We start from the raw sequence: 20,701 nt of genomic DNA on the forward strand, positions 1-20,701 counted from the left end.
GTATCTGAACGCGAGATGCCCGCCGCCGGCTGCGCGGTGCTCGCCGCGATGCTTCTGCTGCCTCTTCCTCCTCCTCTTCACGCGGCGAAGAGGTGTCCCGGCCGCTGCCTGTGCTACGAGTCCTCCGACCTGGTGGACTGCCGGTCTCGAGGTCTGGTCCGGGTCCCTCCCAGGGTGCCCCGCGGCACCTGGCTGCTGGACCTGAACGGGAACCAGCTGACCGAGGTGCAGCGCGGGTCCTTCGCCGGGTTGTGGGCCCTGAAGGTCCTCCTGGTGTCCAACAACAGCATCCAGACGCTGCAGCCGCAGGTACCGACGACAGGAAACCGTGCATTTAATCTGATTCTGCTCTTCATCCTGCAAGCATCAGTACATGTCAGACAAGTATAGTGTATATATGGTGCTGATATTTAAGTACTTCATGACATCTGGAATTGGCTTACTTCACCTTAAGCTTAACCTGAAGCTTGAACATTTTTGCTCATTTTGACTCGGATCTGAAGCTGCGAATACTTCTTCACTTAACCTTCTAAATATCTCCCCGCTTCCTGGATTAGTCATTTGTGTTTTGCGGTGATTTGTGTGCAGGATGTAAAGAGTCATCAGTCAGTAGAAACGAGGCCTTTAACTCACCTTTTTTAAACTGCAGAAACTTGTTTTATATAGTAAGCATTGATTATTTGTGTGATCATCAAATAAGATGTGTTGACTCCTAAATGTCAGAAAGTAGTTTTTTAAAAAGAGGATGAAACCAAAGATCTGTCATTTACGAAAAAGTAAAACCGAGACGTTAATATTTAAATATATTTGAGGACTGAAGCCCTTACTAATTCATTTGTCATACTTTTTATTATTATTATTTTTACTTTTTGGCGACTTTTGTCAATTTTTTTTTTTAAGAAAAAATAATTTAAAGAAAAAAATATTGTCATTATGACCTCTTTTTTTTGGCTTTTTTTACTTTATTAAAAAAAATCAATTCAAATAAAAGTGTCATAATTATGACTTTTTGTCATACTTTTTTTTGGTCGTTTTTTTTGTCACGACTTTTATTTATTTTTTTGTGTCGGAAATGGGCTTCCATAGCATAAGCATGAAGCAGCGTACAGTAAGTCCTCCAAACGGCACTAGAGTAAATCACGTGGTTTCACGCCATCGCTACTCTCTACATTTCTGCTCCTCAGTGTCTTTCCTCTCTGCGGTTCCTGGAGCGGCTGGACCTGAGCTCCAACCGGCTGCGCGGGCTCCCGCGGGACTTCTCCCAGAGTCTGTCCTCCCTGCAGGAGCTGCAGCTGGCCCGCAACCTGCTGCGGGACCTGGACTCCGCGTCTCTGGCCGGGTTGGGACACCTGCGGAAGCTGGACCTCAGTCACAACCGGATCCTGGCGGTGGACGTCGCGGCGTTCGGCGGCCTGTTTCGCCTGAGCCTCCTCGACCTGAGCGGGAACGGGCTCACGGAGCTCGGGGACGGCGTGCTGAGCCGCCAGCAGCGGCTGGAGGTGCTGCTGCTCGGCCGCAACAACATCTCGCGCATCGGGACGCGGGCGCTCGCGCCTCTGCGGAGTCTCAGGCTGTTCGGGCTCCGCGGGAACCAGCTGGAGCACATCCGGTTCAAGACCTTCCTGGCGCTGCAGACCACCTCCACCCACCTGCAGCTGTCCCTCAACCCCTGGACGTGTGACTGCGAGCTGCAGCGCGTCTTCAGCAAGATCCGCGACATGCGCCGTCTGCACGTGGACGACTACCAGGAGCTCCGGTGCGGCGCGCCCGCCCGGCAGGCCGGCTCCTTGCTGGCGGCGCTGGACAGCCAGCTGTGCATCGCAGAGACGGCGTCGGTGCTCGTCATCACCATCACCGTGATACTGGCGGTGGTCGGTACCCTGATGAAGGCGGAGCGAGACCGCAGCAAGAACAAACAGACTGCCGGTGACGCAGACTCGGAGAGGCCGGAACAGTGACGCAATTGTTTTTTTTATGAATGGCCGTTGACCACACACATGTCGTGTTTCCTTCAGCCCACGTGGTCTGACTTTAGTTTAATATTTAGATCCCCTTTTTAAAGGACCAGAGGATGAAATGAGTAAAGGAGCCAAAATCATGTTTATTACAGTGTATTATGCATAACACACGAGCAGACTTGAGCTTCATGAAGATGATGTCTTGTAGAGGTTTCCTCTTAATACGATGGAGACTATTTGAAGCTTAAAAATAAATTGTATGCCACAAATGTAATAGTATAGGATGTCTTAGAAAGTACATTTACACACAATGTATGCCATCAAATCTTAACATTTCATGATCTGTACGCATCGAGTGATGGGAATGCTTTTAACGTATATATTCCCAATCTGCGTGCGCTCACTTATGTACATTACATAGTTTACAAACTGTAAATGGTCTTTACATTGAGCCCATCAGAGTGTACTGCCGTACAAAATGCCACAAGTTAAGTTTCCCTTTATTTTGCAAATGATTCAAACCACATACTGTGCAACATTATACCATTTAAAACCAATAATCAGCATCATGTTTCAGAGCATCACAGATACAAAAATGTAATCATGAATCTGAATAAATTATTAAATTGCGAGAAAAGGAAGCGTTTTATTTATTTTTCTCTTTTTTGCAAAAGAGAAAAAGATACCAACTGGTGCTCGAAGACAATCGACGCCGCTTACATCCAACAGTCTCAAGCCGGTGGTGTTTGAATCCTGAGGGGAGTCACCTAGCGTACAAAGTCTGGCTCAAAAGGCCGACGACCGCATCCTGTGTAGACACCTCGATCTGTAAACTTCGCCCCGTGGGAGCCCAAAAAGGGTTTCAACCGTCAGTGGCCAGGATTAGCACGGCGCCGAAGATGCCCACGTTGTGTCCGATCAGTTTCATCTGGTTCCAGAACTCCACCTTGCGAGTCTTGTGCCAGTAACCGAGGTTGCCGTCGATGAGCAGGATCACCAGAGGCAGCGCGATGGCCAGGATCTGCGCGGCCAGGCGGACGTAGTAGCCGGAGAGGAAGGCCAGAGCCAGCACCCCGAACAGCAGCTGCAGCAGGATCAGAGTGATCTCTCCTCCCACGATGTGGTTCAGATAGGCCTGCTGGTCCTCTTTGCTGTGCTGGAGGGAGTACACCTAGTGGGGGGGAAGAGGTACTGCGTTATACAAAATGACACTGAAAACATTTAGCGAAAATCAAGTACCTCATGTCATTCTTATTCATATAGATGATTATCTGTTTTATAGTGATCGCAAGATGGACAGTAAATCTAAACTGAAAAGCCTTTACATTTTGCTTGGTAAGAAAATGGTTTCAACTAATATTCATGATTCATTCTTCTGGGAATTAAATCTATAAAATGTATTTTCTGTCAATCAGCTAATTGATTTTTCTTGTTAAGCTCAAATCTGGACACCAGGTCTCTGGCATATTTTCCTAACAAAATGCAGTTAATGCACTCCAAGTAGTTAATAAAATGTATCCTGTGACTGTTCCTGTGCAGACAACAGTGTGAAGTGTCAGCGAGTTTGTCCACATGCAAATGAGAAGCAATATGTAAATGAAACAGGCGTGGGTCTTACCATGCAGATGAGGTAAACTCCCAGGAAAACTTGTCCTGTGGACTGCAGGGACCTGCTGCGAGGTTTCTGCCTGTACACCTCCCCCGCCCCGCTGGCCAGAACCAGAAAGCCTCCAACAATGGCCAGCGCTCTGGAATACATCCGTACCTGCAGGGCAACAACATTCAGGCTGTAACAACCTAAAACAAGCTTCTGCTACAATGTCAATCAATAACACCAGTGACCACATTTATAGCCTGGTTCTTTTTGCATTAAGAGCTGGATTAGAATTGAATATTATAACTAGACAATATGCCAAATGTTAAGATTCATGGCAAACTAAGCTTAACATTTAAACAACATTCAGGCAGCTTTTGATTTAGCTTGTGTAGTCAAGGGTTATGCAGCTCTTATACTTAAAGCGATTAAAATAATGACAAACGGGCGCCATAGTCTGCACCAACTTTATTACTTCAACCATGTCAACAACTGTGCATCACCCCCTTACAGATCAACAGTCACAATAAAATCCCCGGAGACAAACAGGAACGCATTTTATGGAAGAAACATGACTAAGAGTTACTGAACATCAGCTCTTTTTTTATTTTACTGTGAACCACAGAGGGTGACTCACCTTAAGCCAGTCCCCGTAGTACACCTGTTCTCCAACATACACTGCGTAAGTGCTGAGGGCCAGTTGTACGGCGGCGGCCATCGCAAACCACCTCCTCTTCACGCCGAAGGACATGAAGCTGGCGCAGAGCACAGCGGCCCCCATGTCCACGTACAGGTACGGCACATGGATGTCTGGCTTCCTGGAGATGACAATGAATGAAAAGAAGTGTAATATTTAATTTTGTTTACAGTTACTGCTTTATCATTCATCTATATTTTACCTCAGTTGATTAGATGTGTATTCATAGATTGTGAGTTGTAGAGAATTAGACAGAACACAAGCTGTGGATTGCATTGACAGCTGCAACTACTAATACTGTACTTAGTCTGACAAATACATTAACAATTATTTAATTTTTCCATTTATTTACATAAATATAACATAAATAAAACATTACTTATTGCAAGTGTGCCCTTTCAGCAGATCAACTAAAACGCTCTTGCTTCAAAAAGGCTTTAACAGGAAAAATGAGCCAAAACAAAGGAGGCAGCCAGGTGTAACCAAGGGTGGAGACACTTTCCTTAAAGTTGCAGTAAATTACAGGATAACTCAGAGGGGTGCGGTTGTCTAAATGTAAAGACCAACCCACCACAGACTCAAACAATAATACATCAATGTCACCGTTAACATAACCATCAGAAGAGAAAATTACAGGCTGTCTGCTGAAAATTACAGACGAGGCTAAATATAACACGTGATTTTAATTTAAACAACTCCATATGGGTTAAAAGCTGCTATTGAGGAAATGCACCCCCGGTTAGCTCGCTGCTATTAGCCGTTTCCCGCGGCTCTGTTCGCTCACACGTCTCACCTTTTAGAGTCCGCTCGCTCAGCAAACAGCATCAACATGCTGAAGCAGTTCCAAAACCCGAACCGGGTCAAAATAAACGCTCCCAACTGGCTGAGAAACTTTAAAGTCTGCTTCCTGCTGGGAGCCGCCATTGCTGCTGCTGCGAGTTTATCTGCCACCGTCGGTCAGTCAAAACTACTTCCGATCGAAAAATACACGGCGGCATGTCAAAATAAAAGCACACCGCGTCCATTTGTATAGAACGTGGCTTAAATTCACACGCGGATGCTCTTATTTTGAAACAAGCTTACGTTCACGTGAAAACACGTCCTCCTATTGGCTGATGGATTCCGCGTGCTCGTTCATCGGTGCTGGAGCCGTGTAAAGAGAGAGTCGCGTTAACGGAAGTTTAAAATACTCGATAAGTTATTTACGTGATCTGATCTTAGTTTAGGTAGTTTAAGGAAGTACGTCACGGGCAATTTGCATGCGTAGATATTGATAGAAACACACTTCCTATATACACTATGTTAAAAACAGAGAGACTGTATTGTAATTTTTGCTAATTATTGACTTTATATCGTGACTGTTGTAAACATTGTCACTGCTCTAGAAACTCTTGAGTTATATCTAAATTATAACTTCTGAATGTATTTGTTTTTACACATTTATATATGTGTTTTGTTTTTTCATAATAATAATTTTTTCACGTACCCCTAGGAGGGGGATGTTGTTGCTTTGCCTCACCACTAGATGTCCCTACACCTCACAGGCAGTTCCTTTAATGATCAATCAAATTTAAAGCCAAACAATGAAAGTGATTTAACGTATGGAACTGAAATAGGACTGACACATGGGGTAGAGGAGTATTTCATCAGGTGATCACAGTGCTGTTGATCCACAGTGACGTGGCTCGCCTTAATCTTCAGTCGATGAGACTAACCCAGATCCTGAAAATGGCTTAGTGTGAGTCCTGCTGAAGGTTTAGTTCAGGATCAGTCGCTTGGCATGTTTCAAATGAAATGTCAGTTGGAGGTGAGTTTGTTTCATTCCAACAGGCCTCCATCCATTCATTAACTACACCTGTTTATTCTGTGTATGGTCACAGAGGTAGAGCTAGACGCTGCAGCCATCCCTGGTTACATTAAGTGAGAGGTCGGGTTGGGTGCGCTAACATAAACGGTACAATAAAAGGATACTCAATCTTACGGGTACTTAGTTTACAGAGCAAAAAAAAAAGTCCCAAAACTGCCCACAAACAAGCACAGAAAATTCCAAACATTCTGTGTTAAAGTAATACATAATGCAAACATTACTAAACAAAAAAATGCATTTTTTTCCTCAAGCCCTGGATTTATAGACACATTTACTACAAATGTATATATTGATTCCTAAAAGTGTCCGTCGACGTGTCCATTGGAATGACGTCGCACCTGATTGGATGGACTGCTAGATTATAGTATATAATGATATCAGTGGTGTGGACTTGGCCTCCTTCCTTTTAGCACAAGGCCCGCTGCTCATGGTGTACAAACACAGTGAACTCTACCCCCGTTGAAGCCAAATGCAACAGTGAGATATGACATTGAAAGAATCAGTGATAACTGAGAAGAAAAACAGTTTACGTTAAAGTTTTTAATTGCCCAACAAGACCAGAAAAACAGCAAAGTAACAAAATATATATATTAAAAAAAGAACAGAAAATATATATGTAACATTTTTATATTGGTGACATTCACCATGCCATAGTACAACTAGTTTCCACCTAATAAGTCTATAAATGCCTGTAGTATAACATAAGTATCCTGTTGCCTCTCAGAGATGTTTAAAAGTTTTATATTGCACCTCCAAGTTAAGTCTTAAGTGTGTGTCACTAACATGCAACTTTGAGTCCCAGTATTAGAATAATACATTTAAATAAGTGCTCCCATAATACAATGACCAGCCCATTAGGAATAAATGATCCGTTTGACCAATAATTAGCATTTCACTGTTATTATTACATGAATTTGGTGACATCTATGTAAAGCTAATAACGGATGACTTGAAGTACACACATTGTTGTCTATGTCCCACTTTCTCCAGCTCACCTGCAGATCCATCAGGATCCCTTACCTCCCTACTTCCTGTTCAGAGGTTACGGCTCCTGATTGTTTAATCCCATCAGCGGGGATTTGTGACATCAGGTCCAATCCTTCGCCGACCTCTCCCAAAAGCCAGCAGCGGGGATCAGCGGGGGATGAAGAGCAGCGGGACAGCGGCGATCCGTCAGTGTGAAGAAGCAGCCGGACGACAGGGAGACACATAGTCGATGAGCTCCTAGGAGCCAACACAGTTCTCGCGTCTTTGGGGATCCCACCATTCAAAAGGTAAACCGATCAATGATTGAGATGTTTTGTCTACGCTGGATTTACATGCATTTTGTCAAATGACTTGAAGAGAATAACCTAAAGAAACAATATCACTTTTTTTTATTTGAACATTGTGTTCTTGATTCCCTCTCTCAGTCAGGATGGCTCGGGACATGTCAGATAAGGAAATCTTGAAAATGGAGCTGGAACAGTTGAAGAAGGAAGTTAGCACAACTAGGACACCAGTAAGTAAATTAACACCCCTTTTATTGCCATTGATTGTGAGGAATCTGTCCAATTATCATCAACGCTTTCAACTATTTTAATTGTCTTTGGGAGATTTCAAACTGGCATGCTGCTAATTCCAATCTGCTTCATTCATTCACACATTCGTCTCCATCTTTCCCCTCAACAACAGCTGGCTGCAAACTGTGCAGAGACGGTCTCTTTCATGGAGGAGCGGTTTGCGAGCGATCCGCTGATAAAGGGCGTGACGGATGACAAGAACCCCTACAAGGGAGACAAGGGAGGCTGCACAGTGACATAGCACACCGACACGCAGGGGACGAGAGCCGGTGACATCGCTGTTTTTATCCCCTGTCGATGGCTTGTGGATGAAATGTACGGTAGTAAGACAACTGAGATCTGTAAAGGTTACTGCTACCAGGAGAGAGACCACCCTTTCCAACCACCGGATTACTGCATGTACCTGTTGATGTGAAAATGTTTCTTGGCCAATTTGTAATTAAATGCAAATAGCTGTACAAAGCTTTGACCTGACTGCTTTTTTCTTCTTCCTCTAATGCTATTTATATTAAGGTATCTGGCTTTTATTGCCCCCCTACTGCACTTTCATCTCATTGTGTCACAGGGGTTGATGTTAAAGAAGCTTGACTGGATGTTGGCGGGTGTGTAGATCGTCATATTTCAACATGACACTCGTCAAAGCAGGGCAAAGTCACAGGAGGAGTCGTGCGGCTCCTGCTTAGTCTAATTCTTAATAGGATTTCGGTCACACAGCTGCTTCCCGTATCAACGTCTTTAAGCTTATTCCAGCGGCTTCATCCCGGCTTCCGTCTCGGGCCGTCCATCCAATTAGTGTCACGTTCAATCGCAGCAAAACAACAAAAGACGCTGCATTTCGACCAAAACTTGCCAAACAACTATCTTTTTGATTGGAGCTTGTGTAATGAAAGATTTCCAGACAAACAAACGTGCTGCATTAAAGAGGTTTCTGTCCAATGACGGTAGGCCGCACATATCAGCACCTTTGCACAACCGTTTCCAAGATTGTCGTAAACTTTTTATGGCTACTTATCGTTTGGAGGACATTGGTGATCTATCAGTATTTTACTTCTTTGTCAAAACAACCTCTAAACTTTAAACTCCCGGCTTCAGTAAAAGGGGCAAAGGATGTCAGAGCACTGGAGCTGCTGACAGATTAGATGTCTTCAATGGAGGAATTTGAAATCCGTCACAATATGTAGTGAAATCGTAAATAGTCAATTAAAAAAATGTAATCTCTCTCCATGCTTGTGAGATATCATGACAATTAAAATAGTGCACTTCTTGCGCCTGTTGACAGGTCTAAGGGAGTACACTACTGCATCCTTTTTTCAAAAACTACATCTACCTCGAGTCTGACAATGTTATGAAGTTAAATCTGCAAAGTACCCTTTTACCCAATGACATGCTATAAATAACACTGATCATAACTGATTAAACCAATCCAATACGTGCTAAATGTATAGCTAAATATAATCCATTCAGCACCAACGCTGTCTTTATTGAGCCTAAAATGATAAAGTCAGTGCTTTCCTTCAGCTGCGCTGTTATAAAGACATAAAGTGACCCGTGTAAAGTCGAGGGTGACTTGTCCACGGTGCAGTCCTAATCTTAATTGTCTTATCAGATAAGAGCAATTGTGGATGTGTCCTATTAACTCTTTGAAATGATAATCATTACAACATACAGGAGGAAAACTAAATGTGTCATAACCCTCAGACTAGAACTGTTATAATGGTGTGACGAACATCTGATCATGCACTGTGTTTACTGTAAAATCACTGACTTTAATGTGCAGATTCCTTACGCAATATACATTCATGGACTAGTGCGTCTTTAAGTGAAGATAAGTGAAATTAAGGGATTAAGAAAAGTGCCTATTATTTGCTTTTTGTCGTGCACCAAATGAGTTATCAGCAATGTCACGTTGTCTGAATCTAGCTGTGTGACAGACAGCACACCGATGTACAGTAATGCAAATGTGCCTTTCGCCTTCTTATCTGCATTGCGTGATTCTCCAGACCTTTGTCCCTCGCCGTGCATAAAAGGAGCCTCACGAGGGGACAGGTGTGCAGAGTAAAAAAGAAAAACCTGTCGCTGCAGCTGAGAACACGCAGAACAGAAGCCGTGCATTTCAGAGTCTCCACCATGTGGCTCCTGGTTGTCTTGGTGTGGTTGGGGGTTTGGGCCGCCGGCACGTACTGGTACCTGTTTGGGAAGCCGAGCCCTTTCTCCCTGGAGTCCGTGAGGCCGCCTGGACCTCGAGAGTTTGATCAGAAGAAGCGGGACAAAGTCATCAAGCAAGGTAGAAATGATTGCAGTGACGTTTTCCTGAAACAAGTCAAATATATTGCTAACCATGATAAAAAAATAAGACGTTAAGACTTCATGTGTAAAGTGTGAATGGCTCCTTAGACAAGATAGAGGACATGGAAATAAATACATTTCTGTTTAGCAACTGAGAACACAACAATAGAATAAAGCTCATTTTGAAATATGCATTGTTTATAAAGCAGCTCCAGACTTTATACTTGATGACATTTATAAGTTTGAGACTTACTTTTCTAGTTTCTGGCTTTGAGAGAGAAACTATAGCTCATGAAATGGAAATACAATAAAATATTCCCTCCACTGTAGCGTGTATATTGGGGAACATTCATCTCTGTGGGCACACGAACAAGATAAACTACATGCAATGTTTAAAGAGTTATATTAAAATGTTAAGGTATGACTTGACAGTAAACTCCTGGGAGAATGAGCATGTAAAACAATGTGAAGTTTAGTCAAAGAAATTTAAATTACATCTAAATAAGCAAAATATCAGTTTTAATTCCATTGGAGAAATAAAAATGAACCTCTTACAGGTTAATATTTGATTTTATATTTTCTATATGCCAAACATTTTGAAAAAAAGAGAACTTATAAATGTAAATTATGAGAAATGTATTTGAGAAATTAGATTTTTAAAATATTTATCTTGTTTATTGTGTGTATGAGTACGATAATACGATATAACAGCCAAGTGAAACCGGAGTCAAATTCCATGCATGTGAAAAACACACATGCCCATTAAAGCCGATTCAGATTATTAAAATACAATATGATAATGCAGTGCTTCTGTGAGGTAATTCATATTTTAGCAGAAATCACTGAGATGTTTACCTCGCTGTCACATAAATCATCTTATTATTGATCATTTTATCATTTGGAATAGCTGAGGTGTGCTGATACAGCCATGCAAGGACTAAATAGTTTTCTGTGTCATAACTCAGGGGTTAGTATAATCCATAATCTAAATTAGATTATGGACCTACAGATTGCGTTCGCCGCCTAATCTACCGTTTATTCCCAAAAGGAGAACAGAGATACGGGAATTAGATCAGTGTTTATGGCCGGACAGGTGTGCAGCACAACCTTCAGACTGCATTATGCAACACAATTGTGCATGCCGCTTCAGCACAGCGACCTTTTACGACGTAGCTATATTCGACCTGTCTGAACTGGAAAGATAGCGCGCTAACATACATTTGTTTGTATGTTTTTTTCCGTCCAGGCTTCAGCGTTGACAAAGTGCCCGAGAACCTGGACGTCATCGTCATCGGGAGCGGCATCGGAGGCCTCACAGCTGCAGCCACACTGGCCAAGGCGGGCAAGAAGGTCCTGCTGCTGGAGCAACACGACCAGGCGGGAGGCTGCTGCCACACCTTTGTGGAGAAAGGGTTCGAGTTTGATGTTGGTAAGACATTGCTTGATGTGCTGCAAAACAGTGTTTGGTTAAAACGTTAACATGGTATGTGATCTGTATTCACAACAGTGCAGCGTGTCCCTGTGTGCAATTAAAAGCTTTCTTAGCTGGTGTAGTTAACAATGTGACGTTCAATACAATACTAATTGATTAGGATAACTGGCTGAGACCGGCTGCAAGTCGTTCTCGAATATATGTGATTGATTGATAAGGAAATAGACAAATATAAATTTCAAATCGTGGAGTTTTTAAATACAGAATGTTTAAAGAAATCCAGAGCTGACCAAAGTGCAGGATAAGATAAAGTGCATGATAAACAATACAACAATAGTGTATTAAAAAAAAATTGCAGTGGAAAATACAAGGAAATATCACAATGTACAAATCTGATACAGGAACAGAAAATTTATAAGATTTATGTATCCAATTAAAAAATATTAAAATCACCAAGAGCAACCAAAGAAACATTGAAAACATTAGTTTTGTCTGTAAATATATTAAATGGAGCCTAATGTGACGCCTTCAGATAAATGGTCCAACCTAAGTAACTAAATAAAAGTAAAGTCTAGTTGAGGCACTTCAAAGAAAAATGTCCCAAATTAATTTTTCTTTACACTTTTACACACTTAAAACAAAGTCTATAAAGACAGCAAGCACATAATTATATTTACTATTTTGAGAGGAACTTTGAGAAAGGTCTCAATCCCAAGCACAAATGCTATAAAATGTCAACAACAATGCTTGTGGGTGTTTAGATTAGATCCTCATATTATGACTGAAATATGTTCTTGTGTCCGTATCTTTCCTTCGCCAGGCCTCCACTACATCGGTCAGGTCCACGAGAACAGTCTCCTGCGCATCGCCTTCGACCAGATCTCCGAGGGCCAGCTGGAGTTCCAGGAGCTCAAACAACACTTCGACACCATCCAGATCGGCCTCGGCGACAAGAAGCGAGAGTACACCATCTTCTCCGGCAAAACCGAGATGAAAGCCCACCTGATGAAGCAATTCCCCGACGACACGGAGGCCATCGAGGAGTTCTTCAAAATCATGAAGGTCCCGTTTTGCCTCCGGACAAAAACATTTCAACGTGTCATCTGTTCAAAAAACTACAAGTCACAAATATCCTCCGTGTCCCAACAGATCTCCGCCAAGAAGACTCACTACCTGGCCACTCTGAAGCTGATCCCGCAGTGGGTGTCTCTGTTCCTGCTGAAGTCCGGCCTCGGGAACCTCGTGACCCCGGTCTTCCGCCTCACTGGCACGTGTGCAACGGACTTGGTGAACACCCTGACCAGCAACATGGACCTCCAAGTCATCTTTTCTTATCTTTTCTATGGTGGGTTCTCAAAAATAAGTTTTGAAAAGAGGAATAAAAGCACATCAGCTTTCATGCACACACTTTATTTATCTCATGCATGCTTCAAATCAAAATGGAGTTTCAAAAAACATCTGCAAATTTTAGTTCTGCCGTTGAGCCCCACAGCCTCCTCGCTCCCCGTGTCCTCCTAAGTCCTCCTCGCTCCCCGTGTCCTCCTAAGTCCTCCTCGCTCCCCGTGTCCTCCTAAGTCCTCCTCGCTCCCCGTGTCCTCCTAAGTCCTCCTCGCTCCCCGTGTCCTCCTAAGTCCTCCTCGCTCCCCGTGTCCTCCTAAGTCCTCCTCGCTCCCCGTGTCCTCCTAAGTCCTCCTCGCTCCCCGTGTCCTCCTAAGTCCTCCTCGCTCCCCGTGTCCTCCTAAGTCCTCCTCGCTTCCCGTGTCCTCCTAAGTCCTCCTCGCTCCCCGTGTCCTCCTAAGTCCTCCTCACTCCCGTGTCCTCCTAAGTCCTCCTCGCTTCCCGTGTCCTCCTAAGTCCTCCTCGCTCCCCGTGTCCTCCTAAGTCCTCCTCACTCCCCGTGTCCTCCTAAGTCCTCCTCACTCCCCGTGTCCTCCTAAGTCCCATAAACCAATACCAGAGCCAATGGTGTGATATAGCAAAAAAAAAAAAAAAAGTCAGGACATTTTGACTCGGCGGAATTAACACTGCACTAAATAAATTACTAAAAATATTTAACTTCACTAAATCAAAGTCAAACTTTGCAGAGACAGTGTTAAGATATAGTATTATTTTTAGTAGTATCATTAACCAATACACAAGTAACGCATATACTGCTATATGAACATATTAACTATTCACACAAGTGTGTTATGTATATTATACTTTTAGCCCTTTTGGTTGAGGATATATTCTGCATTTCGGGTATGCAAAAATGGGCACAAAATGAGGATTTTATTTAAATAAATATACCACAAAGTGATAGCTAATGCCTTGCTCCTGTGTACATGCAGGCGTGCCTCCAAAGGACTCCAGCATTCTGATCAACGCCCTCCTGATTCATCACTACAAACGAGGCGCCTACTACCCTAAAGGTGGTGGCAGTGAGATCGCCTTCCACATTATCCGCACCATTCAGAAATACGGCGGGAACTGCCTGGTCAGAGCTCCCGTCACCCAGATCCTGGTGAATGAAAAAGGAGCCGCTTACGGTGAGAATGATGACTCCAGCTCCATTTGTTTGACCTTTTAGTTCAACCAGGGGGGTGGGGATGAAGACGTACTTTTGTGTGCCACCTGACAGGTGTGAAGGTGAGGAAAGGTCTGGAGGAAGTGGAGGTTCATGCACCTGTGGTTGTTTCAAACTGTGGAGTCTTCACCACCTTCCAGAAACTTCTTCCCCCTGAGATTCACCTCAAGCCAGGTGAGCGACAGATCCCTTATTACCAAAATAGTACATAAATGGGGAAAATAAGGACGACTTTTATAAACGACCATGTGAACTTCCCCATGTAGCTATTCAGGAACGACTGGACATGATGAAACATGGCAGGGGATCCTTCTTGGTCTTCTCTGGCTTTGATGGGACTCAGGAGGAGTTGGGGCTGGAGTCCACTAACTTCTGGCTGTTCAAAAACAACAATATGGACAAGTCGTAAGTCTGCAGAGTACAGCTCCAATGAACACTGATACGTTAACACAAGGGGGCGCTGTTGTATAAGAAGAAGGAATGAAATAAACTCAGAGGCCAAACTTAGTGTAGGTTTCCTCCAGGAACATTACTACATTTACACATTTCTTTACTTGTGGGTCAGCTTATAGATATTTAAAAAACTGTATATTTTTGCATGTGGCTCATTTAAATTATTTATTTGAACTTTTTTTGTCATCTAGTCAGCTTTCAGCGCCAAGATTTAAACATCATACTCAAAATGGCCACACTGATGATCAAAGCAGCCCGACCTGAATTTTAAACTCACACGTTATTCTGTTGTTTTTTAGGATGGAGGACTTCTTTGCATTGAGCAAAGAGGAAGCACCGGATAACATTCCCATGATGTTCATCACAATGCCATCAGCCAAAGACCCAGAAGCCAAAATAAGACACCCTGGTATTAAAATCCACTATTTTGTCTACTTTTAAAAATAACAGTAACGGGAAATTATGTCCAAACGAAAGAAAGCTGTTTGCTAATATTCTGATCTCATACATCCGAGTCTCCATACAGATTAGGTGTGATGTATTTTTGATTGCTTGCTCCATGTTCACAGGTAAATCTTGCATGACGATCCTCACGATGGTGAAGTATGAATGGTTTGAGGAATGGAAGGACACGACAGTGCGCAAAAGGGGCGACGAATACCACAACTACAAAATGAGATTTGCTAAGAACCTCTTTGACTGGGCCTGCACGCTGTTCCCTAAAATCAAAGACAAGGTAGGACATGCACGCATGCATAGTCTTTGTTGCTATATTTAAAACATTTAAAACGTTAAAAAGATGTATTTATAGCAGCGACAGCATGTTAAGAGTTGTTTCATACTGCGTGGCCTGCATTGTCATTACTTGTGCGACTCGTTTTTCAGTTGGTTTTCCAGGACGTGGCGACACCGCTGACCAACATGCACTACCTGGGTTCCCAGCGTGGAGCCATGTACTCTGCCGAGCACAACCTGGATCGTTTCCACGCCGAGAATGTCGCGAGGAACCGGTGCAACACCCCCGTCAAAAACCTCTACATCTCCGGTATGAACTGTTACAATCTCGGTCCGACATTTTCACACGATAAAAAGAAAGAATCGCAAAACACAAATAATTGACTGACTTTTGAGTGTAGTTTTCACGGCCATGGAAAAGTCTCAACATGCCCTGAGATTGACTCTTTGATGCCTTGAAATGTTGAGTGTCACAACAAACTACCTTAGTTTTTTTGCTGGATCCTTTACCGCTACGGTTGAAAGGCTAAGATAATTGGCAGGAAGTCACAAAACAGAAGGAATTAAACACTCGAGAAGGGCAACCCAGGCAATAATTTGAATCCAGACTAGATAGTCCTGTCTCATCCAGCAGGGTGCACTTGTGTGTGTCTGTTCCAGGTCAAGACGTGTTCAGCTGTGGGATCGCAGGCGCCCTGCACGGCGGCCTCCTCTGCGCCTCCGCGGTGTTGGATCACATCGTCTACATTGACTTGCTTTTCCTCAAGAAGAAGCTGAAGAGGAGGAAAGCCAACGAGTTGGCCCAGCTGGCTCAGAAGAAGCTGCAGTGAGAGCGCTCTCTACTTCCCCTGCAGGACAATAGCGAAACTGCACAAACCAGGTGCAAAAAGGACCTTTGAATGTTGTGGGAGGCTGAAAGGAAAACACCTCTCTGCACCTCTCTGCACCGGCACTTATTGAGTGATACGTCGTCTTCCACAAGTTGCCCAATTTGACATTTATGTATAAATATGTATAGCGCCTTTTGGAGTGCTGAAAGCTACTTTCATTGGTAAAGTTGTCAACACTGGGCTAAGTTTGTTGTATTTCTTCTCTATAGTTTCTCAGCCTTTAATAAATTGTATCTGTATGATCATATTTGCTATTTAATGCCCTGCTGTATACACAACTTTATGGGAAATGATATGTTTAATTGTAAGAAATCAACATATGCTTAATCATTAGTACAATTGCAACCGCTTTGATTACAATGTATTTTCTAATACCTGTTTTTTTTATCCATTACATATTTTCTAATACCTGTTGTGATCTATATACATATTATATTTTTCTTGATATTGTTTTACTGTCCCATCATACAAAATGCACTTGCATTTTTTTGTTGTACGTGTTAAATAAACTTGATAAACCAAATGACACATTCACACACACACAGCATTCAACTTTTTAAGTGCTCAAAACTCAGAAAGATTATGAAAAAAATATTGAAATTAAGATAATTTAATAATCATTTTGAAAACATAAACGACTATAAGCCTTAATATGTCGACTTTATCATGCGATCAAATCATGAATCAACCCAGAATAGCCATGTATGATGGTGAATATCTTTATATGTCACTTGACTGGTGACCTGGGCCTGTACGGCTCCTCTGGGCTTCTCAGTTCCCACCGATGTTGTTCTGACCTCCCTCATAACCCAAGTGTTGTTTGGCTAACTGCTGAAATCAAACATACGGGGGGGAAACCTCAGACTTCCTGCACTAAGTGAACATTTCCTCAGTAAACGGAGGGCATATTGGCTGACAACCTGTGGTCTGCAGGAGACGACCGGGGGGATCCGAGGAGAAGAAAGCCCCTTCTGTCCGGCCGGCCGGTGGGATGCCAGTGCCTCTCTCTCGCCCTCTCTCTCTCTTTTTCGCTCTGTTAACCTCCGTCCCTCTGCTGCGCCAACATAGGGAAAGCTGCGAGTTGCTATACTGCTACGCTTCCTCTCCCTCGGTTCAAGAAACGAGGAAGAAAATGGCGAGGGAGAGGAGTTAATTACTGTAGGTTGACTTTGCCAGGCTGGAAGTTCAGAAGGCCGTAAACGTATAATTACCATGGCTTGATGCTTCACCAGAAATAAATCCACATCCAGACTCTTGCTTTCCTCTGCTGTGCTCAGACTGAGCTACAAACATACCCACCTGCCCTTTGACCTCTGAATAAAGTGAACCCACCCTCTTGTAGACCCTTTGGTTCGGACTGAAATACCTTAACGTCCATTAAATGGATTGTCATGAAACTCTTGGTCCCCACAGGATGAATCCGACTGACTTTGTTGAGCATTTGACTTTTCCTCCAGCGCCACCACGAGGGAAACATTTTAGTAAAACTATTGGATGGATCATAATGACCTTTGGTACGCACATTGGAATCCTTTTTTTTACCGTTTTGGAGTTGCGTGTGACTTCATAACCCTCTCGTTCAGTCAAATAAATTCAATTTAAACTGCTATTGAAGTCAGCAGTTATCACTTTACACCCTTTATATAGGATGTCGCATCAAAAGTTTTGAAATAGCCGGAGTAAAATATGTAGCCTCTTTCCAACCGGACAAAAAAACCCTCCAACATCTGGCTTTTGTCTTAAGTGGGGAAGGTTTTAATCATCTTATAATCCAGGGATAAATGACCCTGCAGTAGTCACAGGTATTTATTGGCTCTCGCTTATGATCAGCAGCATTTGACACCCGGGTGGAAACGCTAATTTTCACACCTATTGTGTGATGCTATGTGACACGTATTGATGTGAATGTGTCACAAAAATCAAAGTTTTTTTTGATGGCCATGGCAGAAAGTAAGTTCAGAGCCACTGAAGAGGAAATGTGACCAGAAAGTCCAGTATTTTACTTCATAGAAAAGCTAGAACGGGCAGATCTGAGGAGGAATTTAAAGTCTTTCTTGACCAGCACGAGCACAAGCACCACCTCCACACCCCCTTCCTCTTTTCTTTCCTCTCGCAGGCGTCTCCCACATGTTTAGACATGCTATTACATCAAGAGAGGCCCAGAGGGTCGGATCTCAAAAACAGCAGTCCACTCTTTCCACTGTCTCAGCCGCTCCGTCCGACACTTTCTATGCAGATGCAAATGAAACTAATGTATTTCAGAGGCTGTCGTTCCGAATCCAACAACCTGATAATGTGTGTTCACAAAAAGCAAACTGTTAACTCGCAAGCAAGGATTGGCACGGGCAGTAATCGCGTATGTCCAGGCTCTCGTCTCTGTGTTTTTCAGCCAGCGTTTCCCCCTCTTTTCCAGATGTTGAGCTCCTCCTCCTCGCTGGCCTGCCGCAGCCTCCCACAGCTTGAACCCGGCCAACAACCACAGCTGCTACCAATCTGAGGGCTCGCAGTAAGAAACTTTCAAGACGACCCAAACGAGAGGAAGACCCAGTCTGAAGAGAGCCACCTCGGATCAGACCGGGCTTAAAGGCACGGGCAGGTGATACAAAAACACCCCTCGCTTTTAAGAGTCACTCCTACTTTAACTAATAATAACGACAACTTCTACTTAGTGCAGTGGGATTCCCTTAATAGGGGATAAATGATGTATTTTGACAAACATGGGGGGGTTTAAAGCCAAAGGTTTCACAGGAAAGAGCAACAAAAAAACGGATTTCTTCATTTGTTTCTGTGGATGAAACTAAATTAGACTGAAGTTATTTTCCTACAGAGCTCTTCTCCGATGTCGGAGGAAAAGTCGCCGCTTGACGCCAACTTTCTGTTGAGCTGAATGGAAAATGGCTTCTCCAAATTTCCCTCTCGCCGAAAAAAAAATATTTCGAGAATCTGAAAACACCGCTCATCATATCTGATAGTAAATTAAATATTTCAGGGTTTTTAGCAACTTAAACTTGCAAAACCCTGATCCAGCAGCTGCAGAGCAACATAATCCTTTATGTGGAGATGAATCAAAGCCAAATATTCACTCTTTGAACTCAACGCTCCCTACCATCTCCTGATGGAAGTAGGAGGTTCTTTAGCCGCTAAATGCTCCACTAGCTTCACCAGCTAATGCTAACGTTGTCTCACTAATGTTTGGTGTCGAGCAGGTAGTGCACAGTCAGTTGTTTTTTTTAGCTTTTCTATGGAAACTGCTGCCTGATGCTGATAAGATATGTACTGAAAGCAGTGAGAGGGAACCTAAAACAGTGAAGTTGTCGGGCAAAAAGGATGAGCTGAAACTCAGAAAGCTCTGTAAAGATTGAAGTGATGATTACGAGTGACCCCTTCCTCATCCTCAGTTGACTTATTACCAAAATATCGCTGTAGTTACTTTAAAAATCCCGAAACTACAGCACGGGATAATCGATAATGAAAATAATCGTTGGCTGCAGTCGTAATTTCAACGTGACGACATTTCAGGAAGCTGAAGTCATCAACATGTTATGTGGCCACACCCTCAAACCAGAGAAAGACGGTGATTTGAGTCTATTTTAAAGCGCTTGTCTGATGATTGACAGCAGCCAGTAGATGCAAACAGCACTTTTATCACAAAGGCATCTTTCCCCCCATAACGTTTGGACACATCTTCAATGATTTGCACTCATGGCCACTTTTTAATAACTCAATTAACTTCCTGACTCTGCCACGACTTCTTCATCTCAGCCTCCCGACTGAATGAGAACGAAGGAATGCATCTGGGCGTTTCTCTACTTTCCCTTTGTAATACTTCCTGAGAGGCTGCTCTGCACATTTGATTGTAAATTATGAAGCATGCTGGCGTTTGGATGAGAGAGAGTGAGGGAGATAGAGAGGGAGAGAAAGAGGCAGGAATATACAGGGAGGCCCAGAGGAAGGAGAACCACGGAGCATCTCTGATGAGTCACAGTTAGCATTCACTCTGCCTGCTTCATGGTGAAGTATGACAGAAAGTTCACCTGCACCGGCCAACCTTTCACATCCTGGTCTTTTTGATTTGTTAAAAAGACCCCAACAACGGCGTGAAGGTCCCACTGCCAACCTCTGCGTGCAACACAGCGACTGGGCGGGAGTCGTTTGTTATCGAGAAAACAAAAGTAAATCACCACTTGCTGAACCGCAAAGCCGCAACAGTCTATTATGAGATCAGCGTTTCCGAGCTGCATTGAGGGATTGCAATATCTGGAGATTGTTGTCAGGATAGGGACTAAAAGTTGTGAAGGGGACGTCAAAAATCTACTTTTAAGACACATTAAACTCAATGATCCTGTGTCTGAATCAAGGAGTCTCTTCGCTCTTTCACACCCATCTGCATCATGTGACCACAGCTCCTCCTTCCAGCGGATGCTTCAGACATTACCCAGAGTCTCACATTTCAACCCCCCCAACCTCCACTGAGTAATCCTCATCAGCCCCATGCATCCGCATTCGTCATCTCGGCTCTTTCTGCTCTGTGTGTTTACATGGTGGGCCCGGCCTGGTGAAGTTGGGGTCGGTCTAAACGCTGGACACAGTGTGCGCTAGAGGGGGCTCTTCTGAGGCTGTGATCCCAGCCACGCTACTCACGAGGAGACGACTCCTCCACA

General features: G+C 43.5%; 4 protein-coding genes across 4 annotated transcripts; 3 read left to right on the plus strand and 1 right to left on the minus strand.

Annotated features, from left to right (window-relative positions):
• Positions 1-15: 15 nt before the first annotated feature.
• Positions 16-2,592, plus strand: LOC137789686 (reticulon-4 receptor-like 2). The gene is made up of 2 exons (XM_068583441.1): positions 16-309; positions 1,146-2,592. The coding sequence occupies exons 1-2, from the start codon at positions 16-18 to the stop codon at positions 1,956-1,958; spliced, it is 1,107 nt and encodes a 368-aa protein (XP_068439542.1). The 3' UTR covers positions 1,959-2,592.
• Positions 2,095-5,190, minus strand: tmem101 (transmembrane protein 101). Its single transcript, XM_068582644.1, has 4 exons — positions 5,043-5,190; positions 4,190-4,370; positions 3,577-3,723; positions 2,095-3,129 (listed from the first exon to the last, which is right to left on the minus strand). Exons 1-4 carry the CDS (start codon positions 5,171-5,173, stop codon positions 2,821-2,823), a joined length of 768 nt encoding a protein of 255 aa, XP_068438745.1. The 5' UTR covers positions 5,174-5,190; the 3' UTR covers positions 2,095-2,820.
• Positions 5,191-5,877: 687 nt separating this feature from the next.
• On the plus strand, positions 5,878-7,948 carry gngt2b (guanine nucleotide binding protein (G protein), gamma transducing activity polypeptide 2b). Its single transcript, XM_068583536.1, has 4 exons — positions 5,878-6,056; positions 7,107-7,390; positions 7,529-7,617; positions 7,791-7,948. The coding sequence occupies exons 3-4, from the start codon at positions 7,534-7,536 to the stop codon at positions 7,917-7,919; spliced, it is 213 nt and encodes a 70-aa protein (XP_068439637.1). The 5' UTR covers positions 5,878-6,056; positions 7,107-7,390; positions 7,529-7,533; the 3' UTR covers positions 7,920-7,948.
• Positions 7,949-9,805: 1,857 nt separating this feature from the next.
• On the plus strand, positions 9,806-15,980 carry si:ch1073-13h15.3 (inactive all-trans-retinol 13,14-reductase). The gene is made up of 11 exons (XM_068583535.1): positions 9,806-9,962; positions 11,211-11,393; positions 12,217-12,458; positions 12,546-12,741; positions 13,727-13,924; positions 14,017-14,136; positions 14,229-14,367; positions 14,715-14,824; positions 14,985-15,151; positions 15,301-15,460; positions 15,811-15,980. The coding sequence occupies exons 1-11, from the start codon at positions 9,806-9,808 to the stop codon at positions 15,978-15,980; spliced, it is 1,842 nt and encodes a 613-aa protein (XP_068439636.1).
• The last annotated feature ends 4,721 nt before the right edge of the window (positions 15,981-20,701 follow it).

Source organism: Clinocottus analis, unplaced genomic scaffold (genome assembly GCF_023055335.1).
Source record: "Clinocottus analis isolate CAN_PGR_092001 unplaced genomic scaffold, fCliAna1.0.p SCAF_19, whole genome shotgun sequence".
NCBI lineage: Eukaryota > Metazoa > Chordata > Actinopteri > Perciformes > Cottidae > Clinocottus > Clinocottus analis.

What these genes read in the sequence shown, in the direction of transcription:
- tmem101 (XM_068582644.1), bottom strand. Translation starts at nt 5,173, where the DNA reads ATGGCGGCTCCCAGCAGGAAGCAGACTTTAAAGTTTCTCAGCCAGTTG. An exon ending in GAGCGAGCGGACTCTAAAAG is followed by an intron (nt 4,371 to 5,042) that starts GTGAGACGTGTG and finishes TGTCATCTCCAG; the next exon opens with GAAGCCAGACATCCATGTGC. An exon ending in GAGTTTACCTCATCTGCATG is followed by an intron (nt 3,130 to 3,576) that starts GTAAGACCCACG and finishes CCCCCCCACTAG; the next exon opens with GTGTACTCCCTCCAGCACAG.
- gngt2b (XM_068583536.1), top strand. Translation starts at nt 7,534, where the DNA reads ATGGCTCGGGACATGTCAGATAAGGAAATCTTGAAAATGGAGCTGGAA. An exon ending in TTAGCACAACTAGGACACCA is followed by an intron (nt 7,618 to 7,790) that starts GTAAGTAAATTA and finishes CCTCAACAACAG; the next exon opens with CTGGCTGCAAACTGTGCAGA.
- si:ch1073-13h15.3 (XM_068583535.1), top strand. Translation starts at nt 9,806, where the DNA reads ATGTGGCTCCTGGTTGTCTTGGTGTGGTTGGGGGTTTGGGCCGCCGGC. An exon ending in TGAAAAAGGAGCCGCTTACG is followed by an intron (nt 13,925 to 14,016) that starts GTGAGAATGATG and finishes GCCACCTGACAG; the next exon opens with GTGTGAAGGTGAGGAAAGGT. An exon ending in CAAAAACCTCTACATCTCCG is followed by an intron (nt 15,461 to 15,810) that starts GTATGAACTGTT and finishes TGTCTGTTCCAG; the next exon opens with GTCAAGACGTGTTCAGCTGT.
- LOC137789686 (XM_068583441.1), top strand. Translation starts at nt 16, where the DNA reads ATGCCCGCCGCCGGCTGCGCGGTGCTCGCCGCGATGCTTCTGCTGCCT. An exon ending in TCCAGACGCTGCAGCCGCAG is followed by an intron (nt 310 to 1,145) that starts GTACCGACGACA and finishes TAAATCACGTGG; the next exon opens with TTTCACGCCATCGCTACTCT.